General features: G+C 43.0%; 2 protein-coding genes across 2 annotated transcripts; both read left to right on the top strand.

Annotated features, from left to right (window-relative positions):
• Positions 1-3,899: 3,899 nt before the first annotated feature.
• LOC103992864 (protein BZR1 homolog 1) lies at positions 3,900-6,681 on the top strand. Its single transcript, XM_009412752.3, has 2 exons — positions 3,900-4,467; positions 5,591-6,681. The coding sequence occupies exons 1-2, from the start codon at positions 4,249-4,251 to the stop codon at positions 6,302-6,304; spliced, it is 933 nt and encodes a 310-aa protein (XP_009411027.1). The 5' UTR covers positions 3,900-4,248; the 3' UTR covers positions 6,305-6,681.
• Positions 6,682-10,964: 4,283 nt separating this feature from the next.
• On the top strand, positions 10,965-12,484 carry LOC135642313 (homeobox-leucine zipper protein HOX12-like). Its single transcript, XM_065158355.1, has 3 exons — positions 10,965-11,348; positions 11,475-11,791; positions 11,868-12,484. The coding sequence occupies exons 1-3, from the start codon at positions 11,261-11,263 to the stop codon at positions 12,120-12,122; spliced, it is 660 nt and encodes a 219-aa protein (XP_065014427.1). The 5' UTR covers positions 10,965-11,260; the 3' UTR covers positions 12,123-12,484.
• The last annotated feature ends 789 nt before the right edge of the window (positions 12,485-13,273 follow it).

The raw sequence follows: 13,273 nt of genomic DNA, 5'->3' as shown, positions 1-13,273 counted from the left end.
ATGAGATGCGATGGGTGTTCCAATAGTCTAGGGGGAGAATCTGGTCGATCTTAACTTGGGTCGGTCCCCATTCACTTAAAACATCTAGGAGGAACCAATCCCGATCAACTTCTGCCTCTCATCGCTGGAAGCTTTTGACGATAGTACCAACTAGGTTGAACACATTGACACCTTCCATGCCCAAATATCTCTTTACGACACCTTGTATGCTCTAATGCATAATGCGTCCTCGACAATGCTAAGAGGCCTGACACAGGAGTAGTATACTCACTTGATGCCACTCTCAGTCGGTTTCTTTGCTCAGCTCGCAAAGGAGTTTAAACTCTATTTCCTTAGAAATATACGCTCAAGGCTATCGGTGGCGATGTTGGTCGGACTCAAGAGGAGAAAAAGACACTCTCTGACTTTATTATTCGATTCACTAAGGAAATTTGAAGCGTGCAAAAAGTCCATCCGTCACTTGTGATTCAAGCCTTCATGATAGAGCTCAAGCCCTTTTGTCTTTTCTAGTAATTAGTAGAGAGGTCATCGACAACGATACCCGAGGTCCGATCAATGAAACCAAGGTAACAACAAGATGTAATGTTATTATATCCTATTATAAAGCTAAACAGACATTTAAATCATCTCAACGTGTTTATGTTAAGTAATCTTCACCCAACCTATTCAGCTCTTTCCTTCCACGCCAACGTTTGCTGCTGCTCCTCTTATATGATGATGATGATGATGATGATGATGATGATGGATTTGGTGTTTGTCGTTTGTTTCTCTAATCCAACCCCACGTTAAAATAACCATCACTAACTTTGCGTGTTCGTACATTAAGAGAGTAACGTAATCTCTTTCTTTCCATTGATCGGAAGGTTAATAATTAAGTGAGCCTAATCTCCGAGCTGGTAAATTATTCGGGTTAAGAAGAGTTACCTCAAAAGAGACGCCGCCCACCGGCCCCCACGTGCTCGAGTCCCCTCCCCAATAAAAGAAAGACCGGGCGTGGGACCCGCAACCCGACCGATCGCCGTCGCACGTGCCGGTAGCGGAGAGCTGGGGAGCGTCTCCGTCCGCGGTGGCCACGCACGCGCGATTCCCTCTCTTTCGCGTCTTTTCTTACCCCATCATCATCACGGCCTCTCCGCCGGGCGATCTGGATCATGATCGAGAAACGCCATCCAAACCGTCCATGAAACACCGGCAAAAAGAAGCCGTGTGTATACGTAGTGCTTAGTGCTCTTATTTGGTCTGATACCTTAAATATCTCTCGCCGTATCCATCTTTAATTTTGCCCTAATGCTTTGATCCCATTATCACCTTCTTCGTTGCTTACGGGTGTAAAAGAAGATAAGATTATGAATAATGATAAGATTAAAACAACGGGACGAAAGCGATCGGTCATGAAATGAAATGAAATTGAGACAATCAGATCTTATGACAAGATTATTATGGTCACGATAGACGAAAATGATATAATATTAAAAAAATAAAAATATCAAATGAAATTTAAAAAATTAATAAATTCGTGTTAAATTTAGAGAACAAATAATAAGTTATTTTTCCACTAAAATGAGGAATTTAGTATTGCAAAGACAACAAAAAGGGAATGCTCATTAAATTATCAAAAATAGTTTTATAATAAATAGGTGATTAATAATTCAATCAAATATATGCTATAGAATATATTGCTACCGTAGATGTTTAATCGGAATAACTCGTACCAAAATAATTATTTCATGAATTATTCATTTACTTTATTAGTAATAAATAAGAGAAAATAAAATAAAATAAATAAATAAATTATAATACTTAAATAACTTAATCAAATTATTCTGACGATAATCCAAACAAAAAACTTAACTATAAGCACTAATAGTGATAGATAAATCTCAAGTTTTGCCTATACAAATGTTGTCAATAAAATTTGTTGTGGAAGGTTTGATGTTTTTGGTGACTTGTTTTGATGGGACCTTCGCCTGACCTTTCACCTACTTGCTTAAGCTTTCGATCACCATCATCTTCTCTTATGTGGCTACTACTTTTAATCTCCCAACTCATCTCACGATTCATGAAATATAGGACCCAATTGGGATGTGTTTTGTGACCACGATACAATGATTTTTTTGGGATTTTACATATTTATGCTGACACATGATATGACATATTTTGGTATCACCCACGTGGATTCAGACAAGTAGACACAACGATGCAAACGTGAAACTTTAAGTCAGATATGACGCGTAGCACACACGTGACGGGCAACCGCCCGTCACCCCCTGCGTACGAATGACATTATTACGGTACAATTGTCTCGGAAAGATCGAGACGACACCACATGACGTTGATCCATGCAGGACGGTCGACGTTCGTACAAAAGCTTAAGCCGGCCACAGTTAATTGACCATGTATGATCAACACATCCTCGTAGGTATAAAAGCTAACCATCCTTGATCATGAGAGTGAGATACTCAATTCTCTTTAACTCTACAACATTAACTTGAACTTCGGAGGGGTCGAATTGGGAAATCTTTCTCCCGACCTCGATCTTTGTGCAGGAACTGATAACGAAGCAACAATAACCCACCGAGGGAGAACCGCACTCGGGAGACGACGCTTGGACCTAACTTGATCCGACATCGACGTGACTTGAGCCTCCGCATGGGCAACCTTGCACATCCGGGACTGGACCGAACCGTGTTGACACCTCGGCCACGTCGTAAAGGTTCACCAACAACACCAATTGACGGTTAATCATAATAAATCTGAAAGTCTTTTGAATTTTGCGGGGATATGTTTGCTTAATTACATTTTGATTAACGAAGATCATAATAAATTTTACCTGAGGAATGAAATTACATGCCCAAAAAAAAAGCTACTGAGGTTGAGAATACAAACGTACGCACGTGCGACCACGAGACATAGATACAGATTCCGAACGATAGTTGGATTGTTGAGGGATTTATTCGCTGGAAATGGACCACTATGATGAATGAAAGAGAGAAAAGAAGAGAGAGAGATAAAGATATGTGGTACAAAAGGAGGATTAGGTAATACTACTGGATATGTCTAAGCATTATTGGATAAGGTAGCACACCTTTGAGGTGACTTGACTTAGAGCAGAAATAAATATATGATCACCATGGTGGTGTCTTCTTCGTGTCCTGCAGATGATCTCTTATTTCTCAGAATTGGATTGGAGACAGTGGCTTCAGTCTCATAATTAACTGAAACTAATATGTGCAGAGCAAACACAGTGGATGCTGAATCTATCGGATGAACCTCCAGTTTTGACCTGCATGGTTACTTACAGAGAAGAAGAGGAAAAGGTCAAGGGTGCCAATGGATGATCACACTGCCTTACCTGTGCCATCATCAACTTTGATGGCAACTGGATTGAACTGGGAATCTACAAATGTGGGGGTTGCCCTGCCCATTTCTAGTGTGCAAATTGCCCTAATGAAGTGCATCCAATCATTGAGAGAGGAGGAGGACCCATTGTGCATCATCATCACCACCATGCATTCCTTCTTTGCAATCACTACCGCTCACAGTTTGACTTGCCAAGTTGCTTAGTCTACTCCATCAATCCTCTTTGAGCTTTATTTTACTTTCCAGTTTCAGGAACAGGAAATGACGCAGGAGATACCAGCTCACCGTCTTGGTACAGTGACTGTGCCCCCCTCCGCAGCTAATCACCTCTTACTTTTGGTCTCTTCTTCGCCGAGATAAATCACTGGGTCAAACCAAGCACTAGTGACCATTCAAAGTGACCATGCGTGGTAAGCAAGAGTAGAACAAAGACACCATCGATGACCGGAAAACCAGTGAGGTTTGGGAGTCGTAAATGGCATCAGTGAAACAGAGATGACAGGTTTGTCAATTCCTGCTCCTGTCCCGCTTCATTACTCCGCACCCGCCCACCTGAAAAGAAGAGAGGCGAGTGATGAGGACAGGGGGGGCTCTCTGTCACAAGGGGAATCTGACCAATCTACTTGCAATAAAGAAAAGCGTACTCTCCTCGTGAGCAATCTCAGACTGCTCTGTCCAAAAGAGAGAGAGAGAGAGAGAGAGAAGAGAACAAATTTCGCCTCTTTTTCTCCCTTCGTTACGCGACATCAGCCGATTAACCCAAATCTCTTTCCGCTGCGAAGCAAAAGTGGGATCTTGAGTGATAATATAGGGGCAAAGTAGCGGAACCAGAGAGACCAAGAGGAAAAGATCGAGTTTTGAGGAGGGGGCGGAGGAGAGGTGGGAAGCATGACGTCGGGAGGAGGGCGGCAGCCGACGTGGAAAGAGAGGGAGAACAACAAGCGGAGGGAGCGGCGGCGTCGGGCGATCGCCGCGAAGATCTTCACCGGGCTTCGGGCGATGGGGAACTACAAGCTCCCGAAGCACTGCGACAACAACGAGGTCCTCAAGGCCCTCTGCCGCGAGGCCGGCTGGATCGTCGAGGAGGACGGCACCACCTACCGGAAGGTCTCGCCTTTCTCTTCTCTCCCTCTTCATCTTTGCAACTGTTCTCCATTTTTGCCTCATAATATCTTTCGTTTTGGAGAGATCGGAGGTGGCTGCACCAAGTTGTGATTTTGATGATAGATCTCCTGTTGTTTTGATGATAGATCTTTATCTTTCGGATCCTTTTCACTATTTTGCTGCTTTTATTGGATCATTGCTAGCTTTCTTTTGAGATAAAAGTACCGTCCTTAAAGTTTTTTGGGTTCTACTGTTGATGATTTTGGTATGAGATCTGAGTATTTTGTTTATGCTAATTGATCCAAATTTTTTTTTATTAACTTGCAGTCTTCTTCTGTTCCAGTAGATGATAGATCCTTCAGCTGTATTCCCCTTCTGTATGTCTGCTTGATGTGGACGACCAAATGGACTGTTTCAAGCAATAAAATCTTAGGTTATTCGACCTCCTCCTCTGTCTTTCACTCTTTCGACTTAGATTCCATGCGCTTGTTCTAACACAACTTCGTGTCTTTGGTTAGTCTTTCTCATGTGTATGGTCCTGTTGTCTTGATGATTTGTTGCCCCTTCAATACTGTGATCTTTACTTTTGTTCTGTTCTATCCTTGAAAGCTTCATCTTCTTTTTCTATTAAAGGATAAAGATCCACTTTGGCGTCTGTTTTTCTTTAGATTGAGTTAATTTACATGCAATCTTATCTGCTTTCTGGCATTTTATCCAAGATTGCTCTCAACTCATGTCCTTATATCGTTGCTTTCCTCTTGATCCATTTCATGTGAATTACTCAGTTCGAAGTTGGTTTCTGCTGCTTCTCATTCCCTCATCCCCTTTCAAGGGGGAAATCAGTGTAAACATTCTCCTACTTGCATGAATCTGCAATGGATGATTAAGTTATTATCTAACTGATAGTTGATTAGTTCGGAATAAAAAGTAGAAGATGATCGGGTATTCACTATCCGAAAACCACCAATTTCGATACCGATAATTTCTTCTTGAAGCTCTCTTCTTTTAGCATTATAATGCATTAATCGAAAACCACCAATTTCGATACCGATAATTTCTTCTTGAAGCTCTCTTCTTTGAGCATTATAATGCATTAATACTACTTTGGTGATTGAATTATTGACAGGGTTGCAAGCCTCCCCCACCACCTCCGGAATCTGCCATGGGAGGGCCATCTGCAGGCATAAGCCCATGCCCCTCGTCCCACCAACTGAGCCCACTCTCCTCGGCATTCACCAGTCCTGTCCCTTCCTACCATGCAAGTCCGTCGTCGTCGTCTTTTCCAAGCCCCAGCCGTCTTGATAACGCCAACAACCCCAGCATGAACCCTTCTTGCCTCCTCCCCTTCCTCCGAAACCTCACCACCCTTCCCCCGCTTCGCATCTCTAACAGTGCCCCTGTGACCCCACCCCTCTCATCGCCTACTGCTTCCAGCCCACCAAAGATCAAGGCTCCAGACTGGGATCAGAATTCGTTCCGCCACACTCTATTTGCAGCATCTGCCCCTGCTAGCCCCACCAGAGGCCGCCACCATGCGCATCCTGCAACAATACCTGAATGCGACGAGTCTGATGCTTCAACTGTTGATTCTGGCCGGTGGGTCAATTTCCAGATGACAGCACCAGGGTCCCCAACTTTCAACCTTGTCAACCCTGTTGCTGCAATGCCGGTGACCGCAGCAGGTGCCATAGGAGGAGGAGTGCCTGAGAAGGGCCGAGGAGGCATGGAGTTTGACTTCGAGAGTGGGAGGGTGAAGCCATGGGAGGGAGAGAGGATTCATGATGTTGGAGTGGATGATCTTGAACTCACTTTGGGAGTCGGGAGCACAACATCAAAGTGAAAGATATCGAGCCCTCATTACTTCATGAATTGCTTTGCCAATTTGATTTGATGCTCAGGTCTTCGCTGTCCAACTCTCGGTCATTCTGTGGTTTGGTTCTGTTGCCCTCACCTTTTTGTTTTGGCGTTCGGTAACCTGTTTGTGCATGCATTACAGATTCTTTCATTACCTTTGGGGTAGGCTAAATTGTTATGTGACTGCTAGTTTGATGGCAATTTCTCATCAGTATATTTTAGGGCCACAGTGTAATCTAGTATTGCTTGCTAAGTGAATTCTAACATCTTGCGAGAAGTTGCCACTTCTGGTCCCTGATCATTTAATCCTGACCAGGATGTTTAAGTATGTTTACTTGAAGAGATACTGCAAGTTTTGTTGTATATAGGTGTTAAATTATTTTTGGATTCCCAGGTAGAGAAGCAGAAAAAAATTCATGTGGAATGATCTCAACCATTACAGTAAAATTATTCTTATTCTTGGTGGACACATCTCATTAAATACTCGATGATGAACTCTTAATTATGTCGGTATGACACTTCTTTGCAAGCTGTTTTCAGCTCAGTTCGATCTGGTTGATCATGCATCTAGCTTGGAAGTAGTCAAATGCATTAAAATGTGAGGGTGGATCATCCTTATTCTAATTTAAGCAGCTCTATGAAGATCTTTAGAAAATAGAAACAGGTGAGTTGTGAGGATTCTTTGCTGTGTATCAATTTTATTATGTCTGCATGTATTTTTCCTTTGTGGCATTACAAGTCTGATGATTTTTTCATTCATTTTACAGTTGTGGAATTATTTCTGCTCTGCCTCTGACCACAATCTTTTTGCAATTTTGTAAACCTGGAAACTTCAATGGGATACTTCCATCAACAACAATGATACATGTTGAACTACCATTCATTTCTTGTTTTCATATAGAAATTAAATCTACCCAGCTTGATTACAATCTTTGCAAGCTGGTTTTTGGAAACCTGTTTGAATCTTTGCAAGTGTTAATTGGAGCTCAGGATGCAATAATTACTTTGTGGTTCTAAACCAAACATGAAACCAGCTTGGTACAAAGAATGTCTTGTTGGGTCCAAAGACACAACATGAGGGCTCCTCTCCATGTGATGTGTATTGAGGTATGGAATGTATAGCTGCTGGCCTTCACCACATTGTGCTGCTGTCTGCCAAACACTGCAGAAGCATAATTGAAGACCCACATCAATTTTGAAAGGCATGGCTATGGCTGGAGATTTAGCAATGGAGGTTGAAGGCATGACATTTGCATTTCAATCTGAGTTCTGAATTGGTGGTTGCACTTCATCAGCATGTAGATCAATCTGTTGTCACCTTGAAATATCCAATTAAATTTGATATGAAAGCATAATAAGAACAATGAAAAAGCTTAATATCTAGTGAGATGGGCACATAAATTGTTATAGGACTGTTCTAGCATTTTTTGTACCACAAGAATTGAAAGTTAAACCCTTGCCAATCTACTTGAGTTTATCTTTTTCAGTAACAATGAATTCATAATCCCTCTATGTGGAGGAAAAAATGGTAGCTTGAAGTATTCGTTCTACTCGCGTAATTCTTATAAGTCAATTTAAGTCTTTATATATTTATACGAACGTAAGTTTTGTGTAAAAATATTTTTTATCATAGTGATTTACAAACTGTTCAACATAAAATTTGGCAGAGAATTCTGCATCGAATTTTAAGCCTTATTTTGGTACAAACCCACTTGATCATTAGCAGAACTTTTTGGTTTACAACACCTGTATTGACCACCATTTCTAAAGCAAACCTCACCAGAGTGTTTGATATCTCATATAAGTAGTAGAGAGGTTGATGATACAAAGAATAAGTGTATGTAGCTGCACTTGTAACAATCTTCTCCACATCAAATAACACAAACAAATGACAGCTTTGAATGGGTGTGCATAAAGGCTCTGAAATAGAGGAGATTAGATGGCCACGTTTTGCTCTTCCAAGGCTATATTAGCTGTCCACTGTCCTCTTAATCCCAAGTCTTAATGATTAAGTAGGGGAATCCATCACCACTCCATTAGTTTATCTGTTCCTGTTGCCATCATAAGGTGCTAAGTATGTGTTTGTCACTGTTCAACCAGTCCTTCAAGCCACTGTTCATCTCTTGGCCTCAAGTCAGCTTCGTTCGGCATCCCTAAACAAATCACCTTAACTCGGGGATCGGTCCCTCCTTCAATCCAATCAAACAAAGAATCCAGTTTACCTCGATTCCCGTGCCACCTCACGTCGTGCCACGATTCGAGGATAGCCTAAAGCTGGATTACGTGAATCTTAGCATGTTAGATGACATCAACCCGAGTTAAAAGTCCATGACAAACCACACACACCAAGTTCTCTCCATTATGTTGATGGAGATGAAGCATAGTTTGCTTTAATGGCTGCATGAGTCGGTCAGTGCAAGCCAGCCAGCCATAAGCCAGCATTAAAAGGCTGTAACTTTGAGGGGTGCGATGAATCTTTATGATCGATACCTCCTCACAGTTGGAAATCGGGAAACAGGGAGCAAGGGGTGTCCGGGAGAAGCATGGCAAGCAATCTGTTTGAGGGCTTAACCTTGGTTTGTGAAGAAGGGTTAAGCATGTGAGGGAATCCAACACAAAGCATGCTATAATCTTTTCTACTAAACAAGTACAGTGCTTCGGCCTTTCTCCCAGTGGATTACCAATGCTTATCCTCACGACACTGCAACTCTTTTTTATCTTAATGAGCTTGCTTTGCGCAAGTGGTAAGCAGGAATCAGATTGGCACATGACAAGCTCCTGTTCTTCTTCCTTGTTACGGTGGTTTCATGTCTGTGACTTTTATCTATAAGCTTAAGCAAGCAGTCTCTTGACACACTGGTTTTTGGCTCGCTCAGTACATGCATGACAGAGCCAAACAGACTCTTCTCCTCGAGAAGAAAGGAGAAGAGAGATGAATGGAACACATTGTTCTTAAATAGAAATTATTCTAGTAGGAAAGGATTCAGTTTCCCCCACCTTCATCTTAGTCTACCTTATCCGACAAAAACTAAAGATGAAGAAGACACTGCATATCCCATCAATGAACCTGTCCTGTGAACTGTTTGCTTCACTCATATGAAGTCACCATCCCGACAATGTCTCATCTCATGGCTTCCCCTGATATTTGGGTCATCTTCACCAGCATACTTAATTCAAGTCACTACTTGTGCTGCTGCCAAATCTTGTCTGATATTTCCTGAGAAGTATGATTGAGAAGATGGAGGTGTGGATTACTTCATCTCCACTCATAAGCTGATCCTGCCAACTACAAAAAAGTGCAGTAAAGGTGATGAGCTAGTATTAGCTGGAGGAAGAACACAAGGGCTGCTACAAAAGGCTCCAGGATAAGGACTGTCTCAAAGAGGACATCCGCCTGCAACTCCGCAAGCTTCCCAAGTCTCCATTTCTTCCTTCCTCCACATACAACTGATGTAGCCTTGCCGAGTCCATTTCACTGGAACAGCTGCAGAATATTCCATGATAAGAAGTGACACTCAGATAAAAGGAAATTGAACTGAAACATGATTAGATCATGTGTTTTGGAGCTACAGATATGCTGGCTCCTCCCATGTAAACTACTACAAAGCTTCGAGGACACATCCTTCATCAATCAGATGCTTCATTACGCACAGTAACATACCCTCATGCGGCATGTGAAACTTGCTTGCACATAAACTAAAATCATGATGAACACTTAGTACAATGTTTGACTAAATGATGCCGAATGGAAGTTTGGCACCTGCCTTTGTAAGGACACTCACATATCAGGTTAGATGAGAAGATAAAAACGAGAGAGCTTGATGAGAAGAAGACACTGGAAGCTGCAAGCAAGATGGTAATGGTCATCAGCCTCAGAGGGTACACTTGGAGGGACAGTAGATGGCGACACCTGTACACGGATAGAGCGTAGGCGCCCTTCTCGGGACTCCCAAGTTTTGGTGACGCGTGTTGAAGGCGAGCCTTTGAGGTGCGTCCCATGTGCACTCCTTTTTGGTGCCCAAAGGCGAAGATATCTTCTTCACCAACCCTTTTAAGCTTGAGTTATCTCTCTTCTCTCCTCGGCCACAGCTCGTCTCATCAATGGCTACCAAAACCATTTTAGCCGGTGATGGGAACGTAAAGGCGGACAGAGGTGAGCTACGTTCTACTACGGTAGGAAGCCTACACGCTTGTCACATGCATCATAGGCACATAATATTAACCAAGTCATAGGCATGAGTTCGGCTCAAGACAAAGACCCACGAGGATCCACAGTAGGACGGCCATCATTCCGTACATCATCTTCCGGGGGGACCATTTTTGGCATTCACATGAACAGAGAGAGAGAGAGAAGGAATATAGTAAGCAGATAGTACTCTTCAAAAGCAATCCACCAAACCCATACTCTTCGAGCTAATGGACTGGAATAGGGAGAAGAGGGCTGTTGACTCTCTCTCTCTCTCGCTAATGGAGGAGAAAGACAGTGGCGTACGGCATGCAATAAAGAACAAGAGGGGTGATACTTTTTGTGACTGCATGAAAACTACCATAAACACTGAGACAGTCAACAATGTCGTCGAAGCAAGACGGTTAGTGGAACGCCGACGACAACCGTGTGAAGACCCGAACAAAATGGCAATGGCCATCTCCCAGCTCGGTTTCATCTTCGCACACGCCTCTCCCCATTTTAAACCATGGCATTCATGTCATTCTGGCCATCCTCTGAGGGCTTTTGAGTCTGCCGTCCTCCTATAAGTAAGCCTCGAGACTTCAACCATGGGCATTAGCAACAGTCGTCCTCCTCGTCCTCCTCCTCCTCCTCCCTAGCGTTATTCAAGCTCGTACTACAGTGCTAAGCTAGCACAAGAAAGATTTGGTGTGGCTTTCTTGCTCTGTGACCGCTAAAGAGAGCCCAAAAGCTGCACTGTACACAAGGGAGAATATGAGCGAAGGTGGTGTCAGTCCTGTGGAAGAGAAGATGCTGTTCCCCTCACCCGTAGCGTCCGAACTCTGCTCTCAAATGCCTCAAGGTTTGACCACTGTCCAATGTTCTTCCGTGCCAACTCACGTACTACCATGAACATGTCCAAATCTGTTGGAGGTGATGACGACGTGCGTTGCAAGAGCTAAACGCTCTCTTTCGTGGTCTTCCTCAGCGTCGGTAGGCGAGACGAGAACGCGGCGGAGGAGGAGGAAGGCGAAGGGAGACGGAGCGGGAGGAGACGCGAAGAAGAAGCGGCTGAGCGACGAGCAGCTGAAGTTCTTGGAGATGAGCTTCCAGGACGAGAGGAAGCTGGAGTCGGGGAGGAAGGTCCACCTCGCTACCGAGCTCGGGCTCGACCCGAAGCAGGTGGCCGTCTGGTTTCAGAACCGGCGGGCTCGGCACAAGAACAAGCAGGTGGAGGAGGCCTACGCCAAGCTCAAGATGGCTCACGACGCCGTCGTCTTCGAGAAATGCCACCTCGAGAAAGAGGTATTAATCTATTCTGCGGCAGCGGTTCCTTCTTGGATCTTCCTGGTGCTAACTAAGCATATGGTTCTAATTGCAGGTGTTCAAACTGAAGGGGAAGCTTTTGGAAGCCGAAGAGGAGATAAGGAAGCTCTCGTTGGGCGCCAGCGGGGCTGGAGCTTCCGGCAGCAACGCCGAGAGAGGCGGCAGCAGCCCGAGCTCATCCCTGTCAACTGTTAGCCACCATCCATTAGTCGGAGAGTTTGGGGTGGAAGGAGAAGCTGACCTCATGAACATACAAGAGTATAACTTCAATAGCTACATGATGGAGTGGGCTAATTTCTATGGTGTGTAAAAGTTATTGCCATTGTTGTCATGATTTATGTGATTAATCCTCACCAGTTAAGGCTCTTCCACTGAATCATTCTCCTCACTGACATCAACAAGAATTTGTAGCTGTAAAGTAAAGCTGCTGTAGGAATCTAATCTTATGTGTAAAAGGGATTGTGTTCTAAGTGTTCAGTTTTGTGAGCCTTCTTATTGTTGTCACAAACACATCAGGTGGCAAAAGAGGTTTTAATCTCACCAGAAGAGCAATTTTGTAGTTCCAACACAGGAGAACTCTCCTGTAATACATATAACCAATAACTGGGAGTAAGCTTGTAGCATTTATTTGGTGAAACTTAATCTACTGCTGCTGAACTCTTATGCATAAAATGCGATGATGAGTTTTGTAGATTAATTATCATGAAAATGATGGGACTTTCTATGGAAAGGATTGAAAGAGACAATGAGGGGAATGAATCAAAAAAGTTCCCATGGCTGCTACCTTCTTGCAATACTGTTCTAATATCTATCATCTATGATCTTTTCTTTTTATCCTGCAACCTGTCGACTGTCAAATCATGATAACATATGTCAAGTACAATCCTAAAATCCAGCAAGCCATGCAACAGATTTACCAAAGAGTAAAGAACAAATCACCAAAATTGAATGCTTGAGTTTATCAATAAGAAAAATAAAACATAATACAGTTACTCAAGCTAATCTTTCACCATGAATTGCAAAACAGTTCATTACATACCTTAGATTTGGTTGCATCCTGCTATAGCTTCAAGACTTTGGGCCAAGAAATAGACATAGCAGTTAAAAGGGAGTATCCTGAGGCATTGTAGATACAATGAGTTCAGACACAAGTGAGTTTGTCAACCATGTTCCCACTTGAAACTGTCAAAACATGGTTCAATTAATAGATTAATGAAAATGCAACAGCATAACAAAAGCATTGTTACTGAATCACATCAATATGTCCATCAACGTGATGATATTTTGACCTGTCTGAGCAGGAGCATATGAAGAGCATTGTTCTTGCTTGAGTACTAACTGACACAATAGTGTCCTGCCATTACAATGATACTCTATCAAATGCTTTCTCAACAGAAACAGAACTCAAAACTTGCCACACAACTCAAGAAATTGACAGGAACCATGCGCAACTTTAGTTTA

This window comes from Musa acuminata, chromosome BXJ3-7, assembly GCF_036884655.1.
Source record: "Musa acuminata AAA Group cultivar baxijiao chromosome BXJ3-7, Cavendish_Baxijiao_AAA, whole genome shotgun sequence".
Lineage (NCBI taxonomy): Eukaryota > Viridiplantae > Streptophyta > Magnoliopsida > Zingiberales > Musaceae > Musa > Musa acuminata.
Note: the sequence above shows the minus strand (reverse complement) of the source record. Positions and strands in the feature narration are given on the sequence as shown.